The sequence below is a fragment of the Poecilia latipinna genome, unplaced genomic scaffold (genome assembly GCF_001443285.1).
Source record: "Poecilia latipinna isolate Pla-1442-1.1 unplaced genomic scaffold, P_latipinna-1.0 Scaffold2375, whole genome shotgun sequence".
Classification (NCBI taxonomy): domain Eukaryota; kingdom Metazoa; phylum Chordata; class Actinopteri; order Cyprinodontiformes; family Poeciliidae; genus Poecilia; species Poecilia latipinna.
In genome coordinates this window covers 16,666-42,334 of record NW_015114991.1, presented here as the reverse complement: position 1 = coordinate 42,334, position 25,669 = coordinate 16,666, and the positions used below count along the sequence as shown (strand labels likewise).

Here is a 25,669-nt window from a genome sequence, read left to right as displayed (position 1 = left end):
AAAAACAAAAATGCATAATGAAAAAAAAAATTTTTGTTTTTTAAAAAAAATTTTTTCTTTTATTTGGGGTTTTTTTTTTTTTTTTTTTTTTTTTTTTTAGCAGCCTCAATACGGACCAACACGAACCTCGTCTCCTTCCCGGTTCGTTCTGGTTCATGATCTCACAAAAAAATAATGAACTCACAGATTTAGACATTTCCATAAACAGCTCGTTCTCTCTGTATCCTCCATGGAATACGGGAATACGGGAACCAACCTCCTCCATCGAAAGTTTAGTTGCGAACGACATCACTTAAGTTTGTCCCGAAAGAACAGATGGCTAAATGAGGCACGCGTCTGAATAAAGTGCTTCAAAATGATTCTCTCTAGCCACTGAAATTAATCCAGAAAAGTGCCTTTCCATGGTAAATCCTCAACCTTCCAACGGGGGGGGCAGACCAATCTCAACTCCCTCTCTGTTACTCTCGCTATGCTTTAGCGCCACTTGCATTCATTTTTATCACTCTACATCATCTGAGTATCCCACAGGCAGACCTTTCCCATCTCCCCAGCCTCCTCGCACACTTTGAAGAGCTGTTGGCATTTAAGTAATTCCTAGTCAGCCCAATGTTTAATTTTTCAAAAGTGCATTTACATGAGACGTCCTCTGCATTTAAACACTCTGTGCTCTCGCATGCTGTAATCCTCCACCGTAGAAGAAAACCTTCAGCTTGTGAAAAGATTTGGACGACCGTGTCCAATGATTATCGTCTGTGCCAATCTGATTTTTTTTTTATTTGCTTCGATTCCTTTGTTTGTGTTGATCTGTGTGAGATTTAAATTAGAATTATTTAAACAAAATAAGTATTGAAATGTTCAATACTTACTTTATCTGTTGTATTAGATGATGACTGCCCCATACGTTTACCTTTAGGCTAAGCCTGGTGATAGAAAAAGATGCATGTACATGAATTTAAAGAGACCTACGATCAATAAAATGAGTCAGCAATATCGTAATCTAACTGAGAACTTTGCAATAGATTAAAAAAAAACACAGATTTAATGACTTTCCCTGCTGCTCCTTTAGAAAATAAAACAAACCGACACAAAATGCACCTTGTGGTTTAGCCATCAAAACTACGTGTGTGTACATATAGTTTTTACTACAGTTATAAGAAAGTGCAGTCCTGTTTCTCTGTATAGACACGCATGAGAAGTGTGCACTTTATGCGAAATAACATTTATAAAGTTCATTTCAGGTTCGCTGGACAATCCTGTCAGTTCTGACCTTTTCTGATGATTTGCATTCAGCTGCTGACAGCTAAACAAAGTCTTGAAAGGCTTTTTAAAAAGTAAAAAAAAAAAAAAAAAAAATCAAAGTCGCCAAAAAAGATGATGTAAACACATCAACCACAAAACAAACATTAAATTAAGTTTCATTTCATGAGCTTTAATTTGCTTGTTTGAAACTTTTTGTGTGTTTTCTCCAATTGGCTGGAGAAGAGGGGGGGAGAAGAGGGGGGCAGTAAGTGTTTTGTGTATTAGGCTCCTGTTGATTTTGCCCCCCAAAAAAACTAAACACACACAAAAAAAAAAAACAGTATCAATGTGGGCACTTCACTCACATCCTCGGCCATTAAACAGACTAATTACTACGACTCATCTGGAGGCCAGATGAAATGGTGTGCGGAGTGGAGGCTGGTGGTGCGGCTGGCAGCAGGGACTGCATCAGCAGAACCGTCACAGATAAAAGCAGAGCGTCGTGGTTTGGATGAGCAACGCTGAATTAGTAATGGAAGTGAGTCATCCGCTCGGGAAACATATTGGCGTCCAGAGCAAATGAACGCTGGAGTCTCTCTCTCTCTCTTTTTTTTTTTGTTTTTTTTAAATCAAGTGGAAAAACAAGTGAATATTTTCGAAGTGTGTTGTGTTTGTAGATGTTCAGACACAGTTACAGATCAACATCGTCAACGCTTCAGTGGCTCCGTCCTATTAACCTCTCTCGTGTCACTTCCTGTCCCAGCGTAGCAGATCCTTCTGTAATCAAGTTGAAAACTGAGCGCATCACCGAGAAGAGCCTTATGGCGTTCGTCTTAGCGTGTGCTCGTTTTGTCTGTGGGTTAGCGCACTTGCCACGATGGAGAGATGGGGGGGAGCTGGGGTGCTGGCCCAGTTGCCATAGCAGCGTGATATGTGCTCTGGACCCCTGCCTGAGGAGTCACACGAGCACAAATCGAGCTTTTAAAAGCAACCCCCCCCGCCCCCCAGAAGCCAGAAAAAAACTAAACTGAGCAGTAATTTGGGGAGGTGTGGAGGGAGGGGTTCAACCAATAGACTGCCATAGAGATAACAGAAATACTGACTGAGGTCAGCAGAGTTTATGTGATGGTTTGACCTCGATGTGCTGATGGGAGGAAAAGCGGAAAAGCTATGAGCTGCTTTATACGAACACAGCTGCAGAAATTGGTTGAAAATCCATCCTGCCCTCATGTCCTTGTAACTAAGCTGACATGTGAGCGTTTATTTTCACCGGCAACAAGAATGAAGTACTGGAGCTGATGTAATAATCTAACACCTACAATAGGCTTTATAAGTTTCCGTCATGTGTTTCGGGAACAACTAATTTCCAGCAGATATCAGCGTGTAATCAGGGATCCCAGGGAAATGCAAGTAATTGATTTAAAACATCTAAACCTGCCACCAGGTTTTAGTGCCTCAACCTGAAGAGAGATCATTATCCTGCCTTTGTTTTATGTTTACTTCTCAGACTATGGATTACTTCTCTGCTTTGAAGTGGAAGGTGCACAAATCAAGCTTGAACAGAACCGAGGTCGATTAACATAAACACATAAAAACTGGTGTCTAAGTAAGCTTCAGCTTGGTGTTGCATCTTCCGCACTGTCACGAATCTTCTCCTGCTCTTTAGTCTGAGTAATTAAAGGTGGTGTGAAATTGCAAATTCGAGAATTTAAAGATGACAGGAGCATTCGAGCAAGTACAACGCTACGTTTTTGTCCACAGAACTGCACGTAACTGTGTTGTGTGATGAGATTTTTCTGATTCCTACTAAGCCAAATTCCTCCTCAGTAAAGCTGATTAAACCAAAAGACACAAACGCATCCAGCGTCGGCGCCAGGTGAGTCACCGGCGAGCTTCGCATCTGCTTTATATTGCTTCCTGAAATTTGGTTTCTGCCTTCCTCTTCCCTTGCCCGTCTGACTCCTTCATCTTTCATTGTTCCCCCCCCCCATCTTCTCTTCCACCTAGTTTGCTCTCTACCTTCACCATCCCCTCATCCGTTTCTTGAGCTTTTCAATTATTTCCTCCCCTCACACTGCACCCTGTTTACGTATTCCCTCTTTTTTTTTTTTTTTTTTTTTGGCTCCGTCTCTCTGATCCCCTCGTTCTCTCCCACCCCTGTATCTGCCTCGGCTCAGTTTCCCTCCTTTGTGTTAAGGGTGGCTTTAAAATTTTTAGTTTCTCTGCAGCGAGTGGCGCCGAGACAGACAGGTGGAAAGAGATGCTAATGAGAAGAGCTCTGAGACGCATCACCCGCTTGGTTCCTCAGTATGAATGTTTGTCCCCGCTAATTAGATAATCAATATTATCTGATTGAAATTAATTCGCGGCAGCTGAATACAGGAAGTACACACTTACAAATGGATAATTTGGCTTGATTGGAAAGATTCACTGAGCGTTATGTGCGAGTGAAATGCCTCTGCAATGCAAAAGTGCACAAAGCAATTCGGTGACGTTTTCGAAGCTTGTTTTGACAAGTGAAATATTAAGCTGCAGGTTAAAAGTCTTATCTTATAGTGACATTCCCACATTTTGTTTTGCTACCTTAAGCCTTGGTGTGTTTGATTTGGATGTGCATCACTGCAAAGTGACGAGGAAAGGATGAATAGTTTTAAAATGTCGTCGTCCGCCTCGTTTTGTACAGAACGGCAACAAGTCCAGGGAAGTTTTGGTTCGACGTGTGTAACGTGTGCAACTGTAGACGACTCTACCAGGTAAAAAAAAATATTGTGACATCAGATAACCCCTACAGAACAATACTGCCGATGTATTTTTTCAAATAACAACTTTGTATTTGGAGAAAATTACAATTGATCACCTAAAAAAAGAAAAAAAATCCTACCTTTCTTTATGCCTTAAGAAAATAAAAAACAATTGGAAAAAAAAAAATCCAGACACAAAGGATCATAATTCATGCATGAAAGGGTTAACTGATATTAATAGGATCAAACCAGAGATTTGACATGATTTTTAAGTCGAAGGTCACCACAAGGTTTCTAACATTTTACAAGTAGCCCAAGAATCCCCTCCTTTTCAGCCATGTTTTCCAGTGCAAAGAGCACGTTTTTCTGCAATTTAATTTAAAATATCTCCCAGATATGCAGCTTTTTAATTGAATCTAGGAATTTTAGCAAAATGTGCTGTTTTGAAACTTCACAGGGAAGAAAATAAGTATACAACAGCATGTCGTCTGCATAACAGTGACAGCTGTCTTTAAAAGACGACACAATGGGCTCAGAACAGAACCCTGTGGGACACCAAACTGGATGGGACAGGAATGGGATCTGTACGTGGATGTAGCCAAGAGAGCTGATCTGTCCGGCGAGTACGAGAGCAACAACTGCAAAACAGAACTAGATATTCCAGCCATCCCCCCCAGGCTTGACTCGGACTCGTCTCAGACTCGAGCCTTATAAACGATCTTCGTCTCATGTGATGAGGAGTGAAAGCAAGTCAGTGTGTAAGCCATGTGCTTGATGTAACAGACTGCGATGTTTGCCGACTGCGCAACGGTATTGGCTCTTTATGCTACGGGTTTATAGTAATAACCACAAATGTGCCTTTGACATATTAAATAGCGTCGAGTCGAATACAAAGGGACACAATAACTTCTAATTTTAATTTGCGAAGCATTTTGAAAACCACGTACCTTCCGCTGGAAAGAGCGTCTGCAAACTATTTGTGGTTTTGTCCAAAGGCAAATTTCCACCATGAAAGTTTATTAATCAAATGTTTGTGCAAGTCTCTCTATTTTCTGGCTTCGGTTTTAATCAGGAACACATGAGCAGTACAGCAGAAATGAACAGCGATGCATTCACTTGGACGGCCTTTCGATCGGGACTGAAGGAACGGAGACGGAGAGCTGAAGAGCCTTGTGGGAAATTAAAATGTTGCAGGGAGTTTGTGGACAAAGCAGTCCGTGGGTATGCAGGGAGGGAGGGGAGCGTAGGTGGAGTGACAGAGAGGTCACACAGCTGTCTGCGCGTGTGTGTGTGTGCGCGTGCGTGTAATCTTCAAGTTGGGTTCCCCTCAAGACTCTTGAAACTAAAAGCTTTTTCACTAAACGCAGATCAGTGTCTGTATTTGAAACACACCGCTCACCACACACACACACTGACAGCTGTTTGGTCTCAGTTCTCATTAATAAAGTGCAGCAAATGCACGACTTCACCAATCACAGCTTTTTGTGCGTAAATGAAGGAGAGCATTAATATGAAGTATGCAAACGTCTGTCTGACAAATTTAGTGTGTTTGTCCACATTCGCGTCTCCCCTTCCACATATGGAAATCTATGCCTTAAACACATATGCTCATTCACATGTTCCTTCATATGCGAAGCAATCTGTGCCAGTCTGTGTGGCCGCTGTGAGTTTTAAGTTCAAATGGACCCTGTATTTCTTTGCCTTAGCAGGCATTGTCTGTTTAGCCAACCAATCAAGAGGAAAGAACCCAGATCTCTCTTAACGAGGCAATTAAATTTGTTTTACTGAAAGGAACGACCTCAGGGCACCAACACCCCCTCTCCTTCGTGCTCCTCTTCATTTCTTCCTCTAACAGGCTATTCTGTATGTTATTCCTGCTCCCATCTTCACAAATGTGATCCCAAAGGTGCATTGCTCCTTCCTTATTTCTCTTTAGCTGTCCTTTTAGTTCCAGTTTCTCGTTTCCTCACAATGTATGCCTCTCCTTTTCATCCTTTCCAGCTGCGCCTGAGCTTCCCTTTGCTCTTTAGGGTGCTTAATTGTGCTCATCAGTCAAGTATCTTGTTGCGATGATGTAAAAGGATATAAAAATCCACTTCTGCGCTCACACGTTTGCTGCTTTAGCACCGAGCGCTCATACTGCAGGTTCGTCACTGACGGTACTTAATAATAATCCAGTGTTTCACACGAGCCATCATATTTTTATTCATAGTTTTATGAGTTCGAAATTTGAAAAAAAAGAAAAAAATAAACTGATTACTCTAAATAGCATTTGAAACATGCTATTTTAACAGCTGTAAAAATGACTACGGGTAAAGATTTATTTCCTACACTTAAATTTTTTTCAAAGAATATTGACTTCCTGTTTAGGGTTGCTTTTTAAACCATAATAAATTAAACACTGACCAATATTTTCGACATGTACTGATGATTTTGACAATGGCACTCGTTAAAATGTAATGTTCCTCACTGGCTTTCACAATTGTTATCTGTGTGTTGTTTCTATGACTTATTTCAACTTTTATTTTATAACGTAAAACACTTTAACTGCCTTGTCGCTGAAATGTGCTGTGCAACTAAACTCCATTGACTGATTGACACAGAAGGTACACCTATAAATAATTTTGAATAAGTATTTGGTGCAGAAGTGTGAATTTATAAAGCATTTTCCTCAAACATGTTTCAAATTATCCATATAACTTCATTAACACGCATTCAGCTGAAGCTCGTAATAGTTGCTGCTGAAAGTTCAAGAAAGTCTGAACTTGACCGGACCAATGCCTGCAAAGTGGTTATGACAAATTGCAGCGAGGGTAAAGCCTCTTTGCAGAAACCGCAGACGAGAAAAATCCCGGATAACAATAATAATATAGTTTTTATCCTTCAATGCACCATCCTAGCAGGGTTGACTGATCTCACTGCCATTTTTTTTTTTTACAAACCATATTAGAGACATTTCACCTGGATCACAATCCGTCGCAGTGCGCCAGGGTTGAGGCTTCATACGACCACCATCAGGAGAACAATCCATGCCTAAGATCTGCAGGGATCAGATGAAGACATTCTTCCACATGACAGGTGGCTGCAAATACCATCCCAGCAGAATCACGAAAGTGGAACACATCATCTCCAAACAAACAGCTCTTCTCGTCATGCTCAGGCAGATGGACGGCAATGGAAGACCAAGCTAAGAATAAAATGGAAAAAAAACAAAAAAACAAGCAAATGACTGAGGGTCCAAATGGACCGATGAATCCGAAATCCTGTCCAAACATGTTGACGGTGGGTTGAAAAATTGGCTTTTGCAGCTTCAGTCCATGACTCCAACATGACTTGTGTCGACTGTGCAAACTGTTGCAGAGTCGTGTCGAGGTTTACTTATTTAAACCAACACGTGAGAGCGAGCCTCGCTGCAGAGCAGCGTCTTTAAGGGGATTATTTGTGGATTATTGGGACGATGAGTACTGATGTGGCCACCGAAGAACCCAAAGTATGAGCAAGAGACAAGCTAATACTAACTTCTTCATTGCAGCATCAAAACTAGGATCCAGTTGAAGTGTATTTAAAATGTCAACAGGACTGGATTGAATACATCTGTACATATGTTTATCGTGCAAATAACCATAAAAAGATATTTGCTATGAATCGATGCTCTACAAAAGACTGAATTCAATAGAAATTAAGTTAGATTTGTTGTGTTAAATGGAACGAGGTAATTTAAAGCAGTGTTAAAATGCAATGAATTAGAAATATTTAAGATATCCTGAAGCCTTTAAGGCAGCCAACCTCAATTTCTCACATCTCCATTAAGAGTGACCGTAATGATGCATCTATTTTAAATATTTTGCATGGCTTTTGAGTCAAAGATTAGTGTGTGGAGGATATAAAGGGTTTGAATTTCTTTTGATTATCTTAACAATGAACCATATCGGCAATGTTCCCAGCTGCCTGCAGTAATTACCTCACAATGGGATACGAACTGTTCGCTAAAAGGAGTCTAATCTGCATGCGTTGTCGCATTTATCGAATGAAACAGCCACGTCTGTTTAAACTTGCCTGGTTTTGCGAGATATGCCTCATCCAAATACCTAAAGCACTGAGAGTAAAGAACTGTTAACATCAAAGTCACTGACACGAGTTAAGGAAAGCACACTATCCTCTTGTGACATAACAAGAAAGAGATCAGTTAATAAAAGCTTTTCGACTACATCCTTTTAGGTTTTTCTCGTTCATTTTTCCTTTGTGTGTTTTTAATTGGTTTGTCCCTTAGAGGTGTTCACCCGTTTTCTCTTCTGCTGCACCAATATGTTCAGAAATAACAAAATGGATTTTCATCGGGCACTTTGCATGACGAACTGTGAAGCAGACGATGGATGAATGGTAACCCTGGTAACACTGATTAGAAAGTTTAAACAGGAGACTATTTTAAAATATAGATACGGCTAATGCAAAGACTGATTTATTTATATTTTTGAAGTGCAGCTCTTGTACTTTTGACTACAGTGCAAATTTTCAACTTAAAAAAAAAAAAAAAACGCTGAAGAGAAAATGGAGTTAATTATTGCACTTTTACCCAGAAACAACTTACTTGAAACCATTTCGTTTTGCTCTGTTTTCAGAATTTGTTGGAATAAAAACGTGGGGGGTTTTATCTTCAATTTAAGTTTTAACTTTTTTTTTTTTTTTTTTAATCTGTGAAACATTGGGAACAAAACGGCTCCGTAACAGAACTATTTACCTGTTAAACGATCTCAGATTAAAGTTTCCACTGCCTACCTCAGCTCTTTACAAAAGTTAGAAAAACCTTTGTCTTTTATATGTTTAGATATAACTTTAACGTTACTATTAAATCCCATGCACCCCACGGTTAAACTGCCTTGTGCTCACAGCTTGTGTTTGTAGCGTTTCCTGTGACTTAATGATTATTCTGTAGGCAAATGTGTTCGCACAATGCACATGTACATTTCCTTCATGCTCAGTTGTTGGGAACTGCTGATCTCTGAGTCACAGCTTTTGGAACATCTGCTTTGAATCAAACGGCTAATAAAGTCTTTTTCATAACTCGAGGCTATGTTGTTTTTGACATAACAAAATCACACAGGAAAGAAAAAAAAAAGCACAGAAGAAGCATGACATCTGAATTTCCACTTCAAGACATTTTGAAGCGATATTAGCTTTTTAGCACAAAGACGTGCCCCTGAAAGCTTTTCCTGCCTCCCTTCCTTTGCTGTCTTTTCTACATCCACTCTCTCAAATGTACGCACGCACACACACACACGACTCCATTTACAGTTATAAATTATCCACAGAGCAGCCTACACAGAGCTTAAAAGCCCCTCTGTGTGTATGTGTGAGAACTGCATGTGTGTGTTACATGAAGAGGACCGAGGAGAGTATCTGACACAAACGCCCGGCGCGCAGAAGGCTTTGATTCTTACAGCTGAAGGACAAGCGGGTGCAATTGTCCCGTTGGTGCAACCATGCTAGGTCAGACTCTTGTTAGCACAAATTTCATGTCCAGATCCCATCAGAGAGTCATTTTTGCATCTGCTGCTTGGTAAATCTAAACATTTTCATCTGGGCACCACAAAGCTAACTTTTTTTTTTTCTTTCAGAAAACTTATGGTAAACCAGCAGAAACAAACGAATATGCGTCACAAGCTTAAGCAAAAGACTGAAGGAAGCATATTGCACAATGCTTCGTATAACGGAACCACATTTACAGGATTTCGTTACGACTCGCAGTCAACAATAAAAATAATCCGATGACATTTTAATTCCTCAAGAGTGCTCGAAGAATCTTGTGTTCTTTTTCGCCGCCAACACCAGATCATTGGCGTGTTTGCTAAAAAGCCGAGACATTTCGGAGTCAACAGAAGGGGCTCTTGAGACGCCATACCAATCCGACGTCAGACTGGGAGCAGTCAGCTCATCGGTTATTTAAAGGCGGATAGATGTCACTCTATAGTGAACCTCTTACTCCGCCTTTTGGTTCTGCTCTTTATGGAAGGGAAACTAAAAGTATTTTGTGAGTCATGAAGGCAACAGAAAACTTCTCTCCCCTTCCAAAAACTGGATTTTGCATTTTATTAAGCACACTTTTTAAGCAATATACAGCATCTAAATGTTTATTATTATGTTGAGATTAGCAAACGAAGGGTCTGCAGCAATCTCTGCAGCATCACAGTAACTACTTATATACACAAAAAAAAGTTTTATTAGGCCGAGGGTAAGAAGTCGTTTTTAAAGCATTTAAATTGTTGACTTCGCCAGCATGTTTCCACATCAGCAGCGCACCCAGCGGATCACAAATTGAAGAATGATGGCCGCAAGATTGAGACTGAAACTCCGAAAGGTGAAAACGATTCTCTTGAGAAGATCTCCGGCCGTCCTGCAGTTTGTAACAGCCTATAAATGCTGTCGAAAAACTCCCTGCTTGTGAGGTGGAGGGGGAACGCCGAGGTCCAACATACTTCATAAACTTTCTCCTTCAGCGACTATAATTTTTTCTTTTTTAAAAGCAGTCATAATTTGTTCAGGGAGGTCTATTAAAACAGGCGTCGACAACAAGTTGGATGGATTCCTGTAACGCAATTATTTCCTTTCTTTTCTTTTTAACTTGCTGACAATGTTAGTCCCGAAGCCATATTGCAACCAGAGTTTACAAACTTCTTTTTAATTTATTTCTTTTTAATGCTTTCCAAATGTCACCTGGATATCCTACAAACAAAACAACTATCCTGCTCTTGGAAACTCAAGTTGGACAAAGGGAAAAAAAAAAACGCAAGCATAGTAAAAAGACCAATTTGACATTAATATCCTGAAGGCTGCAGTGACCAGAAGCTCATTAATGTTTATTCATGTGCTCATAAAAGTTGTTTGTAGAGATTTTTTTTTTCTTCAAAACTTTTGCTGTAAAATGAAGAACAGCTGTCAAAGAACAGCTCTGTAAAGAACGTCAGCAATAAAATAATTGCTTGTAATTTTCTTTTTGAAAGATGAACAAACATCATGCCTCGTTTTTTAAAACTTTTCCTTTGTCATCCCCACTTTCTGGTGTTTGTACTTAATAATTTTGAAGCACTTTTGAGTCTACCCGTTATGGAAAGCGAATTTCTCTTGTAAAATTATCCATTTGCCATTTTCGTGACAGCGACACATTTCCACGTGTTTCGGAGGGAACAGTCAAATACGGAGGAAAACAAATTAAATACGGCAACAACAAACAAAAAAAGGTCCGAACAAACCCGTTTGGTGCTTTTCTCATTATCATATGTCAAAGGAACAACCATTTCATTACAATTATATTTGTGAATGTTACGTAAAACGTCTAAGTAAAAGCTGCTTTTCTCTCTCTCTCTCTCTCTTTCACCTCTCCTCTCCCACATAAAGAGACGGCAGCATCTGATCACTGTTTTTTTGTTTTGTTTTTAAATGAACATATGATTCAAAATTAATGTATTCACCATCACCACCGATTCGGGGGTGACGATTCTCAAGACTATCTTCACTAATGCTGACTAGCTGATTATGTGAAAACATTATTGTATTGCTCATCTAAAACCAGTGGGCACCATGGGGACAGCTGCTCCACAACTGATGCTCCAGTCACTGAGATAAAAGTGCAGATTGCCAACAGGAGAGGGAAAAAACAAAACAAAACAAAAAAAAACAGCTGCTAAATTGACTTCGAACTGCAGGGTTACATACTGTTCTGTAAAACACGCAATTTCCATTAAGCCAATTTCTGTAGGCGATGTTTAGAAAGCAAACCAGCAGCCGACACAAAAATAATAGCAGGAAATTTGTTAAATATCCGTGCACTCTGGCGCTGATTATTGCGCGGCGGAGTGAGCGCAGCAGGTACGGCTGCCTTCTCTCCATTCCAGACACAGCTTGGATCCGTCATCGGAACCACTGTTCTGTTGGAACATCCAGTTGTTTCCCCATCGTTTTAATCGTCCATACGCCGATCCGAACTGAAGTTTGAGGGTCCGTCCTCTTTGTGTGCAAGTACCGCTGCCAGCAAAATAGACCCTCAGCATAAATACTATCGACACCATGCAGGAACACTTTAGGAGTCAATCTTGTCTCCTCTTACCACAAAAGAAGTCTCCAGAAGGCATTGGGGTTGTTCTTATGGGCAGTGTAACTCAAACTTAAAGTTGTTGATTTTGCAGCAGGGAGACTGCTCCTTTCTCTAGTTCTGATTCTTTATGTAATCACTATATTTCTTTATTGAAAAGCTAGATGCCCTGATCTAAATACAGATATTTCGATAAATGTTTTCGAGATACACAACCGACAGAACTATGGGATCATTTCTTGCACATCTGTACAGAGAAATGTGCATCCAACAGTTCACATTTGTGGCTGGAATGTTACTCCCGTTTACTTCCAGCAGAACGGAGATTAATAACTCATGAGAAGCAGGGGTGCATCTCGGAGTTGGGGATTAAAAGATTAGACCTGCACGATGACATCAAAGTGTGCAGAAGGCTAAAAAAGCCTCCATCTCCAAGGTAAGCAGAGTCCCGATGAGCCGATCGGGATAGAGGTCCTTACTCAAGATGCGAGTGCAAATTTAATAAAGGACGCTACTGGCCCACTCTTATGTAACCACTCTCCAGCCCTGATGCTAAATCGCTGCTATAGTAACGAGTATTAGTCAGTGCAAAGCTGTTCCCTCACTCAGGCTTCCCCTGTTTCATTATTCGCTCTCACAGCTTCTGCTGTCTGGCTCGACTGAGATGAAATATGCAAAGCGCGCTCGGCAAAACTCTCCTGACTTTTCAGTGTCCTCTCTCCTCCTCGCCCGTCCAGGCCCGCGTCCCTCTCGTTCCCCCGGCGTCCCCTTCGTCGCCGCTCGCTCTCACATCCGCCCACCATGTCTCTTTTAACCCCTTTTCCTTCATCATCGTCCTCCCTCGCTGTCTGGTCCTCTCTTGCGTTAGCCCTCATCATGCCTCCTTCTCGGCTGATTAGTAATTTCCAGCAGCACTCTGTCTGCCTCTTGCCGACTGTCAAAACAACAGATTGAATCAACCGGAGTTGGGATCTGAAATATTTGCCTGCACCACTTTGTAAAATTTTCTCTGCCTTCATTATTTTTCCTCTCTCCTTCTGTCTCACACGTCCACCCACCAGCCCCTCTTGTTGTCTCTGCATTAGTCTCTGCAGCAGCTCTCATCTCTGCGAATACACTCAAACTGCTGATTACTGCGACAGGCGTTATTAACCGATTAATCTGTGAGAAACCTGATTTCCCTTCGCAAGTCTCTGCGACCTCTCGCAAAGTGGAGGCTAATCATAATTATTATTATTATTATTTTTAACTTTCATTATCCTCTTACCCTTTTTCACCTTGTGGCTTTCCAACTTCCAAATGCCCAAATCAGAGATGAAATACCAACAAAGCAGCTCCGAGTACCACGTAGGTGTCACAGAGGAGAAAACAAACCAGGTGTTTGTCCACTTTTCCCTGACCGTCGACTCGTTTTTATTTTCTCTCCTCCGCCCTTTATGCTTCTTTTAGTCACTAAATGTATTCTGCTCGTCTCTGCTCCTTGCTTCCTGTACAAGAAAAGTGTGGCATCAGAAACACCGTGAGGCAAAAGTTCAAGGAGAGATTAAATACTTGTAGCCAAGGCTGGATTTAATGAGTGTGCGCACTGCATTTGTTGCAACATATTGACGCTCGAAGCCCTTAAACATATTCTGAAATAAATGACATTAAATGTTCAGTGTTTTATTAGTCTATTGGAATAAACGTCGAAGCACATGTGTAGAAGCTGTAGCACACAGGGACTGTTTTTGACCTAGCACTTGCCGGTGAGCAAGTAATAAAGCGAAAGAGACTAATTTTGGGGGTTTTCTGTCTTTGTGGTTCTTTTTAACAATTAATTTTTCTAGCAAAAATATTTCTTTGATAAGATAAGTTATAATACAAATAGCTTTTCCCCCACGCGGTAGCCTACCTTACAAAATCCGCCCCTGATGTCACAAACGCCGCGGTTTTTTTTTGTTTTTTTTTTACTTACATTGGAGCTTTGCTTCAGGAGTCCCATTAGAGGAGACAACATCTCAAACGGAGGCTGCAGCTGTGGGGCAGATTACCGAAACAACTAAAACGAAGAGGAGAAAGAAGTCAAGCTGGAACACGAGGTCATGGAGGCTCGTTTCAACCCCAAGGTTCTGCTGCACAGATTAGGTAAGCGTGTTTTCATCCAGTCTACAGTTGGCGCCATTTTGTAACGTAACGAGCACATGCTAAAAGTAAACAACGTATGGCTGCGTACACATAAGCGGAGGAAGGTTGTGAGCGATTTCAGCGAAGATTTGAGCGACTTATCTGCACTGTAGAGGAAGAAACTAGATTGTGTGATGAAGAAGAGGGATTTGGTATGGGGGCACTGTCGTGCCAAAACTCCGCTAGCTCGAGGTTCATTTGTTTAGCAGTGCGAATCCACTTAGCGTTTCAACGCTACACACGATTGGCTGGCTGCGTTCCCTGTCGCTGTGAAGGGCTGCCTTTCTATTTTCCGGAACTTTATTTGTGAAAGATACAAGTTTAAACAAAGAAATGATGAAAGTAATCATTAATCCTTCAAATTACTAATCCCAGAGGGATCTATTTAGCCATTCATCCATTGTTTAGATATCTTCGAGACAGATCTTTTAAAATATTAATTCTGAAATTAATCTTTTGATTTGATTACTATAACCGTATATATTACCTAATATCAAAAAATTTTCATTAATTTCAAACATACAAATTATCTTGTTACCTAAAGGGTCTTTTTTTAGTGGTAACTATTATCCCAGTAGCCTGGCCATTGCCTTCTTGCGCAATTCTCAAATAAATTGGGTTGTTGTCCTTCATTAGAATCAGCTCTCTCTTCTTCCTCAGTTGATCTAGAGTCTGCTACCAAAACATAGCGTCTTACATAGGAAGCCATTTACCGGCAGCGGTGGCTGGGTAAAGTGAAATGCTTTTGCTGTTCTTGGCCTAGAGACCGATGAAGCTTTCTGCTGTGGATCACCTTCTCTCAGGTTAGAGAAAATAAAACCGCTTTGGCAACGTCATCAGAGCTCAGCTAGAGCAGTTTCAGACGTTATGTACAATTACTAGATACACAGTCAACCAATAAATCTTTGTTCCAGAGTTTCTTTAAAGAAGCAGTCTTTTACTTAGCCAGAGAGGATGAGCATTTCACTCAAGCGACCTTTTCTAATATATACTTTTCTAATATGTATAATGTGCTTCAATGTTTCCTGCATATGTCAAGCGGATGATGGCGATTAAAGAAAAAGCCCCTGAATATCACAGATCTTGTGCTGACCTGCATGACCCTGAGCTCCACCACATGGAGGAGAAACAGGAGGGAGTCTGCGTCAGTCTGGGGGCAGAGCAGCTCAACAGGAAGGAGGAGATCAATGCTATCAGGTTTCCCGTCACTGGCACTGGTGAAAATGATAAACAGCCCCCTCTGCTCTCACAGTTTTATCAAGACCAAATTAAAGGCACTGAGCTTCCAGAAGAGAATAACGGGGGAATATCTATCACTAGACAAAATCACGGAGATGGTTCCACTTCCATAGGCGCCGAGGACAACGGAGAGGACGATGATGTAGACGGGCACAATGCCTGCAAGGGGACCAAAGCTCCTGAGTCAGATAGAAATATTGTTAGCAAACCTGTTAGCTCATCTGAGAGTACTGATCATTTTCTTCACAGTCGCTCTCCTCAGAAACGTGTGACGCAGTCAGAAATGGAGTCTTCAACCTCTGAGGATAATGCGTGTTTCACAGAGAAGAAAAATGTTGACTCACAAAAACAAAGTACAGACAGGAGTGAGGATTAGCTGTGAAGACTGTGGTAAAACATTTACTGGAAAAAAAAACTTTTAAGGGTACATAAGAGAATCCACACGGGAGAGAAACCTTACTCTTGTGATCTATGTGACAACAGATATAGCCATAAATTAAGTTTAAACATTCACATGAGAATCCACACCGGTGAGAAACCTTTCTGTTGTGATTTATGAGGACAAAGATTTGGTCCTAAATCACGTTTAAACCGACACATGACGATCCACACAGGCCAAAAACTGTCCCGCTGTGATCTTTGTGGAAAAAGATTTCACAATGAATCAAGAATAAAAACTCACATGATAGTTCACACAGGACAGAAACCTTTCTTTTGCGATCAATGTGGGAAGAGATTTGGCCAAAGCGTAGGTTTAAAAATCCACACGGGAGAGAAACCTTTCTGTTGTGATCTATGTGGACAAAGATTTACCCAGAAATCAAATTTAAACAGGCACATGATGAGGATCCACACTGGAGAGGAAACGATTTCAGTATGAATACTCGATCTGCACAGCTTCATTTAGCTGTGAAATATTTGTACGTTGTTTAGGGTCTTGACTCAATTTCAACTTGGGTCTTGTTTTGTTTTGCTTTTTTTATTCTAATAAACATTTTGCATAACTTACAGATTTATTAGATTATGTAACTGGTAGTTTTAGCCAGTCATATTTTATTCCCTGTATTTCATTAATTGTTCAGATTGAGCTTTAGCACAGGTCTGTTTTGAGTGTATCCTCAAATTCCTCGTTTTTTTTTTTCGTTTTTTTTTGTTGTCTTTTTTGCCATACTTGTTCAATTATTGAAAATTGTTTGATGTAAAAAAAAAAAAAAAAAACTCTCCATAAACATGTAGATGTGTGTATACATTTTGAATTGGGCATGTTTTTCACAATTTTTAAATCTGAAATATTTTTGTGAAATTCCATCTAGTTCACCCCAGAAAAAAAAAAAAAGAGCATGTGTTATGTATGTAACTCCTACTCCCAAATGGTTCACTAAGGTTTTAAACCACTTTTCTAACTTCCTGTATTGCCAAGCTATGTTGCAGTGTTTGTAGCTTGTAAATAAACAAAATAAGAGATTTCTTTTGTTTTCCCTGATTTTTTTTTCCCCGTCCTCTACAACAGAACTCAAGCTGAGAACTTTTCACATTTTTATGTATAGAAAACATTTGTGCTACTGCTTGTGTAAAGATACTTTTGAGTGAAATGGGAAGCAGTGATAAACTGTGATGTCTTTATGTCAAATTATAAAGATATAATTTGATATAAAACATCTATGGATTTGCTGCTGCCACACCGTTTTATTTGGGCATGGAGAGATTTGTGCTTTCTTAGCTCCTAGCCTTATGTCTGCCAGTCAATACTGAATGTCCCAGAAAATGCACATTCTTGCTGCACTACGCCTGTAAGTAAATGTCACACTTCTTGTTGGAAGGTTTGAATCTTTTTCTTTTTTCTTTTTTTTTTTTGTTTTAAGTCAGTTACTATGGAGATGAGCATCATTGGCGACCCTAGACAAAACTTATGCTAAAAAGGCCAAAAGGTTTCTATGACAACTGGAAGCTAAACAAGACAGGCAGGCGGGGAGGAAAATTGGAGATGGGTCTCGGAAAGCATTTCATAAAAGCATACACCCCCTCCCCCACACACACACAAAGAAAAAGTAAGGTAGGAGATTCAAGAAAATGTTGGGAAATACATGCTCATAGTCACTCTGCATCACCATCATCGTAAAGGCATTCCCCTCAGCATGCGTACACCCTCGCTCTCTCACTATCGCACAGCAACATGGTGACAGCCCGCATGGTGCTTGTTAGAAAATATTCACAGTAATCTTAATTGGGAGTGCTGTCTAGCTTAGAGGTCCAGCTTGTCATGTCAGAAAGCAGCGTGCTCACTGTGTACAACTAATCTTTTTTATTATATTTTATGTTCTGTATCCTTGCTAACCTGTCTCCTTTAACCGTCAGCGGCGGTTGGAGCATGAATTTCGCCCTTGTTGAGCCCCTTATTTAGCCGGCTGCAACTGAAAGCATCTCTAATAACTGAAATAACTATGTTCATTTTTAGTCACGCTTTGTATTGTGCATTAACTTGCTTCAAATTAGGTGATCCTAATAAATAGAGAGCACTGAAAATGTTTTTTTGTGTGTGTGTTTTCACAATTGGAATCTACCTTAAATACATCTTAAATAATGCTTTAATGCATTTTTGTGAAGTGTAAACTAAAAACTTTAAATTCACTCGATTTCATAAAAAAATTAAAAAAAATAAAACTTTTTTTTTAGTTCAGTACCGAGTAAGCTGCAAATCAGCTCAATTGACTGGACATAAAAATGAGAATTTTTTTTTTTCATTCTGAGCAGCTGTTTGTCTCCAAGCTATGACGCCCTGGGCAGAGAGCCACATGAGAAACCGTAATTGTAACCTGTTGATGTTTTTATGTGATTTGACTAGTGTTTACTTTGAAAATGTGTGAAGTCTTGTTTTAATAAGAAGCCAGACGCCGGTATTCCCTGCATCACATCTAAAAGCCTCCTATTAACTGTGCATGTGCACTAATTGGGAGTTGAAAGACCGAGAGTCATCATGCTAACTCCACTGGGCCACAGTGGCACTTTATAGGGGGAGGTCTAATTGTTGACTGTCACACACGCCGAATTAGATTCCTTCACACTGACATACTGGCTTAAAAATGAAACCGGTCAGAAAAGGAACAAAGTGGCTCGTGAAGAAATCAAGAGGTGGCTGGGAACAGAAGATAAGTTGAGAGAGGTGAAAAGCTGTCAGCCATTTGCACAAATTACCTGTAAGATGATAAAAAAGAAAAAAAGGTATTTGATTTCTTTACAGAAAGACACCATTCAGGTGCCTGTTGAACAAAGCTGAAACGTGTAGCTGCAATTGCAGTTAGCGTCATCCTTTATGAAAGGAAAATATTCATGAAAGGTTATCCTGGGTAGACAGCTTCACAAAGAACTCACAGCTCTTTCCTTTGCTTCCTTTTTAACATCCAACAAAAGCGCAGAGACATCGATCCAGGCCGCACCTGAAAAGCGCCGAGTGAAGGCATGAAAGATGACAGCTTACAGCAGGGAGCAGAAGTGGTTCGTCTCAGTTCAGTTCCTATGAAACGCAGGTAAATATTTCTTTTCAGCACAACGACATCGTCACCTCAGTCCACTAAATTATATGCGATAGAATAAAACTAAAATAGAATAAGGAGTATTTACTTTTTTCTGCTCCTCTTTGAACTGATTTTCATACTTTTTTTTACTACTAATTAATAAATATTGTTTGAAATAAACATTCATTCATTGCTACATTTGTTAAACTCTGTAATGTCAGAGTATATCACTGATGGCACAATTAACATCCTGGTTTCTCGCATGAGAAAGTCCTAGAAATCTTGAACTCCCCCTTCAAATTAATTTATTGTTAGAATTTTGATGCATTAACCTAATTTACTGCAAGTTATTGCCTTCTCTGATGTAGTTCTAGTGGTCGTTTCCCTGTGCAGTCTTTTGGCGTGTGATTTAATTTCACAAGGCCCTTTCTTCCTTATAAACAAAAAAGGCCATTATTGAACAATTATGCATGAGAGAAAACTCATAAAACCACTTGAAAACATTAAGCTGTTTAAATTTAAAATGGCTCCAGGCTCTGTCTTTTCCTTAAAAGCTGAAGCAAACCCAATAAAGCCACGTGTGGTGATTTATCAGACAACAAACAAACACATAAACAGCAAAATGCCTAAACGTAATTAATTCTCTGATCAAACAGCACAACAGAAACGGAGAAACAAAGATCTGTAAACCCCCCCGGTAGAAAGACGTGTGGGTAATTTTCCAGAATTGGCCCCGCTTTGCTTCGTCGGTCAAAAGGCGACATGAAGACACACTTCTCCAAAAACAAGCTCCCTCCCTCCCCTATCTGTTGACCACACAAAGGCGATCGATTCTTATTGATCCTCACAATGGCGTCACTCCATTAGCCTGCGCGGCTCACCGACCGGCGCTAACGCCTGTGAGTTTTACGAAAACACGCCCGACTGAGACAGGAACGGCTCTGCTTTCATACCACAGAAACACCGATGACGAGACGTGACAGTAACAGGGTTCAAGAAGGAAAAAAGAAAAAAAAAAAAAAACACATCTTCCTTTACCAAGTTAGTGCAAAGGTCGCTCACTGAAATCAAACATAAACGTCGGTGCTTTGAAGTCCTGGCGGTGGTGATGGTAAACGGTGAACTCAGAGCTTTTTTTTTTTTTTCTTCTTTCTCTTTTAACTTTGTGATTTTAGGAGCTTATTAGGAACGGGCTAAATGAAACATCTGGTGGAGTGATTTGAGACGGAGCTGCATTTTGATAGGATCATTAAGGCGGTTTTTCTTTCAGTAATGGAACTGGCTGGTGGGAAAAAACATTAAAGTTAAATCTGTGAAGAAGAAAAAAAAAATCCAACAGATTGTTCACATTTAAGCACAGTCAATTCCTTTTCTTTTTTTTTTTTTTGTTGTTGTTGTTTGTTTGCAGCAAACAATGCCTTTACTTGTTCACAGATGACTGAGATAAAGAGTTAGGAGGGTAGTTTTACATTTTCAAACGATCGCTCTGAACTCCTGAAATTTGGCCTCAAATTGATAACCAATCAGTTTTAAATGCCTGCACAACACAGGAGAACGATAGCTTTGCAGGCTGCTGGGAGGGACGTAAAATTAGACAAAGTCAAACAAATGTGAATCATACCGGCACGGTGCTTCAGTGACAATATTTTAATAATTCAGAAAGTGTTTTCTTTCAGGTGGTTGGGTTACTTCCCCTCAGTTGGAAGTGAAAGATTTTATTTTTCCAGATCACGTCGCCGTCTTAGCCGATGACTGGACTTAATATTTGACAGGCATTTTACCTAATTTAACAGATAGCTACATAAAAGTGAAAATTTTTCTTTGTATTCTTCCTCCCCACCCCCCCATCATACATCACATTACAAATACAGTTATTACTCTTTATTGAACTAAACCCAAAAGGTTCACCTGCCTAGATTAGATAAGGCTTTATGGAAAAGCTGCAAAGTGAAGGTGAATTTTCATTCAACTTGCGTGCAAAATAAAAGGTGAAAAATACAAAAAGATATGAAATGGTGGGGCTGAACTGAAACAAAAAAACAAAAACAAAAAACAAACAGAAAAGCAATTCAACGCCCCGCCATGAATGTTGTGTTTGATCAGCAGAGGGAACAATGGGTTTGCTTGCAGAGACACAATTAGACGAAAACAGAAGTTTTAAAGAAAGAATCCGAGACAGACTGGATGTTCGCTTAGAAAGAGGACAGAGACAAGCAGGCGAAAGCGTCTCTGTGTTGTTGAGCATTTTACGAGGCAGCAAGTCCAAAGTCCTCAGGTTCAGTGATCAGAGACTGGACACGTGCACTCAAGGCGCTGCATATGAAACGAAGAACTCCCTTTCGAATTTTTGCTCTTTTGGAGGAAGCTGAAACGTGAAGAACCCCTGCACAGTATCTCCACGTTACAAAGGCACACACTCACTCAGGCCGCTACAGCTAATCTTCTTACTAATCACAAGGCTGGACTGTTAAAACAGAACAAAGTTCACACTGACAACAGAGGGCGAGTGGCAGAGAGTCGAGAACAGTGGCAGATCTGATCAAATGGCAAAAGCAGAGGAAAAGATTATTCCTCAGAGCAAGAATGTCTTCTTTTGGGTTCTTTTTTTTCTTTTATTTTTTGCAAAATAAATAAATAAAAATAAATTGCTGTCACACTCTGACAGAGGTTGGACCTGGCAGGACACCAAAGGATCCTGAAAACTGTGAGTGCATTCCTTTGCTTTCCCGTTCCTACAAGACGAGAGTTGAGTTCTGGTACGGCACGAGCGTGCCCCGCAAGCGAACGAGGGCCTCGATTTCATTTCCTTCTCCATATCTTTTTACTGCCGTTGGCTTTTGTCACCAGACGTCGGCGGGCGAAAAACAGACTAATTTCATGGCAGTTTGCTTCAGGAACAAGAGTGTAATTTAAATTCAGTGCATAAGTGCACCCTCGGATGCAGGCTGTAATTTCACAGGTAGAAATTCGACCCAGAAATAGGTTCTGCTCCGCTTCAAGTCGCTCGAAATCATACCTGTGGGCGGCTATCGCAAATGAACGCAACTTTTTAAAAACTGTCGCCGTAAAAGTTCAGTGATTCGGTGTGGAAAAACACACACTTGTGGCTCTGTGCGTCAGGTGGTCCGCTATGACGTTTCCCACAATAACAGTTTGACATTTTTACTGTTAAGCTGGAAAGAGAGAAAATAATTTAAAATCAAATAATAGTTAACCGTGCCAGTCACGGGCTCAGAAAGCAGTTCTGATGCTGCTGTCTTCTTTCCAGTCTGTGTCTTTACATTTCAGGACATAGCAGGTGCTAAAATGATTAAAAACTACCCTTGAGTATTTAAAAAAAAAACACACAAAAAAAAACACACATAATGTCATTTAAAAGCTTTTAGGATCAACTCTGACAACAAGGCAGACTGATTTTCGTAGAAACAACTGTAATGGAAAGTGATTCTCTGAGGTTAAAAACTGACAAAAGAAAGTTCGACAACCTACAAAACCCAAACAGATAGGTAAACACAACAATTATTATATACTGGAGAAAAGCAAATGAATTTAGTGAGGAACTACCAGAAGTAAATATGAAAAACAAAGTATGGTTGTAAAAATCTGAACGCATAAATCCAAAACATATAAGTATCCAAACATCAATATAGTTTTTGTAAAATCTAAAATAACCAAAACTACGCACAATCGATGAAATTACTATACTTGCTAAAATGCTTAATTTAACAACCAAAAAATTGATGTCATATAAATCATAAGTTTCAATTAAAAACCAGACTGAATGGAAACGTCTTTATTTTGCTTTTTAGACGACATGTTTCATTGCTTGCGTGACCCAGCAGTGGACAAGCTTTAAAAGTTCAATGTCCGCCGAGTACCAAGGTGATGTGGCTGCGAGACTAGCCAAATCCGTTGACCTTCCCCCCGCCGGGCTGCCGCTGCGCAGCAAGCATGAAAGCGTTTGTGCCAATGTGCTGCGCAAATTCTGGCCAAACATTTCACCTGTGGTTTCATGTTCCCAAATGAGATCATCCTAAAAAAACCTGGTTTCATCTGGATGCAGAACTACAGAGCTACCAGTTGACTTTTTGCGATTTTCTTTTAGTCAGGAGAAGCACAGCTAGTCACAAAGTGTTCCAGTTTTTTTTTTTCTTTTCCTTTTTTAATAACGGTGCCGTCATTAAACGTTAACATTTAATGCACTTAATGAGACCTACAGAGTCTGAGATGAAAATTTTTGGGGGGAGTTCAGTAGTTTTTCCTGAAAAATCCGCAATCTGATTTTGTTGTTGCTTTTCCGGGACATGAAAGCTGCGAAGAATCTTCATTTACCTACCAGCCAAAGGTCTTATGGTAAATAACGCAGCAGATAAAACTTTATTCACGTAGTTACAAGAAACTCGGAGGACTTTTAAACGCTGCAGGTTTCGTTTACTTCATGAATGCAATGTTTTTCGAGCGGGGTTGAGGGCAGAAATTGCAGCATGTTGCGAGAGGGGTCCGTTACGAGCCGAGCCACGTTGTTTTATGTTAACCCAAACCAGGTGCTCTTCACGAATTCAGACAGCCTGCTTGCTGGGTCAGTGAGCCGCTCAACACATGCCAGTTAAATTAAGCTGTGGGTGTGACAGATGGGGCTGGAAATGAATGCAGAGCACGGGTATACAATTTATATCCAAGAACATGTAAAGTGTGAAAATGAGGGAGGGGGAAACGGAGGTGTGGAGAGGAAATGGAGACTAAAAACATAGCTATATGTTCAGCCTGTTGAATTCTAATTTTATTTCAGGCCCTTGGGCTAGATTAATAAAGTATCTTGTTAAAAATTGTGAAGTTGCATGTATCTTAATGTGAATATCATAAACACAGATTTTGCTGCAATGTCCGTTATGCCACATCAACCCCCTGATGTCCGCTCCTCTCTTCTAGAACAAGCATGGAGGTGCTGAGTGGCCCCTGGGCTGATCTGGCCCTCCTCCTGCAACAGACTGTCACGCTCACAAACAGAGACACAGACAGCTTTCTTCCTCTCTGGCTGTTTGGATTGTTGCTATTCCTGTCAGTCTGTCTGCTGCTGCTGCAACTAATCATCTACTTCAGCTGGAAACTCAGACAGGGTGGGCGCGATTTTAGGTCTTCGTGTCATGTCATCCGGATAACTTGCCCTTGTATTTAACATGAGCCGATCGCAACTGAGCAGACACCGCAGCAGGCTGCCTTCGGGCGCCGCGAAAACTTTCATTTTATCCCAGAATGAGGAGGAGCAGCCCAATTACGAGAATGTGCAGAAAGGTTTTCCTGTTTCCTAGCGTCATCCAAGCACACGGTGCTAACAGCAGGCCAGGGATTACTCATACCTCCAGATTTATTTGAGCTGCACATGACAACTCGTCGCCCGCGGCTACGAAGAAATATCTTTGGGTCCTGAGTAAGCTACGTCCAAAAAAAAATAAAATAAAATAAGTGAAAATGGCCAAAATTGGCTCCTGGGGGGATAAAAAAAAAAACCTGAATATCAGCACTGTGACATTTTTGGGATAAATCTAAATTTAACCACGAGGATACAGATAACTAAGATGGTTACACAACTGTGGTCCTATGGTGTTACACGTGTGTATCTAAAGCAAAAAGAGTGAAGTATAAGGGGGAGAGCGCGTGGCTGTCAGTTATGTTTAATATTCAGAAACATTTGTTTTCTTTCCTCTGTATGTGTTCTGGGACTTGGTCACAAATGCTGCTCTGCCGATTTAACCTGAGCCCCTTTGTTCTTTGCGTTGACATAAAGCACAAACAGATGCATTCAGTCGTTCACTTCAAATAAATAAAGTCGTGACTCTACTTTGGCCATCTGATCCGGCTGCTAATAGGTTTGAGGGAAACGTGCCCAGTTATATTAAAGCAATAGCTATGAAATCAAAAGCGAGGTGCGAGGGTGTTTTCGTCTCTTGTGTCGTTCTTTTGAAGATGTCCAGAGTAAACGAGCTTGAATCAGTTAATATGAAAATCTCGTCATCTGCTGTTTGTGCTTGGAGCAGATCTAATCAATTACAGCTGCTCAATCCCGCAGTTTACAGCCATTCACTGATAATCAGTTAAATACGGCTGTCATGTCCCATTTCACCATTAGCAAAACATCTACCCATCTGTGCTTCTAGAGCGAAAATCCTTTGGTGGTTCACTATGATTAAATTAGCTATTTTTACTACAGCTACAAAAAGTTTTTTTTTTTTGTGATCATTGCCTAATTTACCTATTTTACAAAGAAGTGCTAAGTTTTCATGGATATTCTTAAATACTTCTTTTCCGTTTAGTGTTGCAGTGCTCCCCCTCTTGAAGATATTTTATTTGTAAACTACATAATGATCCAATGCTAAGTACAGACTTAATAAACTAGAAGACGAGCTAACATGCGAGCTAACGCTAAACTAGCTTCAAAGCTAGAAGCTAGTAAAACAAATGTTTACGTCATAAAATGTGAAAAATTGAAAACAAAAAAACCCCCTTGTCTTTCTAAGTTAATTTCAGCAAAAAAAAACACTTACATTTAGTTTTATTGTAGCTTACGAACAAAATATAATTGTTTCCATTTACTGATAATATCTCTAAAGACACATTAGATGAGCTATTAGCTTAATGTGCTAAACAAAAAATCTTGGAATATTCCGATGTCTCATATACAGTTTTTACTG

The 25,669-nt window shown here is 40.2% G+C and overlaps 1 protein-coding gene, 1 long non-coding RNA gene and 1 pseudogene across 2 annotated transcripts in view; 2 read left to right on the top strand and 1 right to left on the bottom strand.

Annotated features, from left to right (window-relative positions):
* tmem244 (transmembrane protein 244) overlaps positions 1 to 14,104 on the bottom strand; it is a 48,542-nt gene extending 34,438 nt beyond the window's left edge. The window contains exon 1 of the mRNA XM_015019111.1: positions 14,021 to 14,104. Coding sequence (XP_014874597.1) covers positions 14,021 to 14,062 — 42 coding nt within the window. The 5' untranslated portion in view covers positions 14,063 to 14,104. The remainder of the gene's footprint in view (positions 1 to 14,020) is intronic.
* LOC106937549 (zinc finger protein 239-like) lies at positions 14,101 to 16,933 on the top strand (annotated as a pseudogene).
* Positions 16,934 to 21,456: 4,523 nt separating this feature from the next.
* The window catches only part of LOC106937547 (uncharacterized), a 9,834-nt gene continuing 5,621 nt past the window's right edge, over positions 21,457 to 25,669 (top strand). Inside the window, exons 1-2 of the long non-coding RNA XR_001422415.1 lie at positions 21,457 to 21,684; positions 23,910 to 24,097. This is a non-coding gene — a long non-coding RNA (uncharacterized LOC106937547). The remainder of the gene's footprint in view (positions 21,685 to 23,909; positions 24,098 to 25,669) is intronic.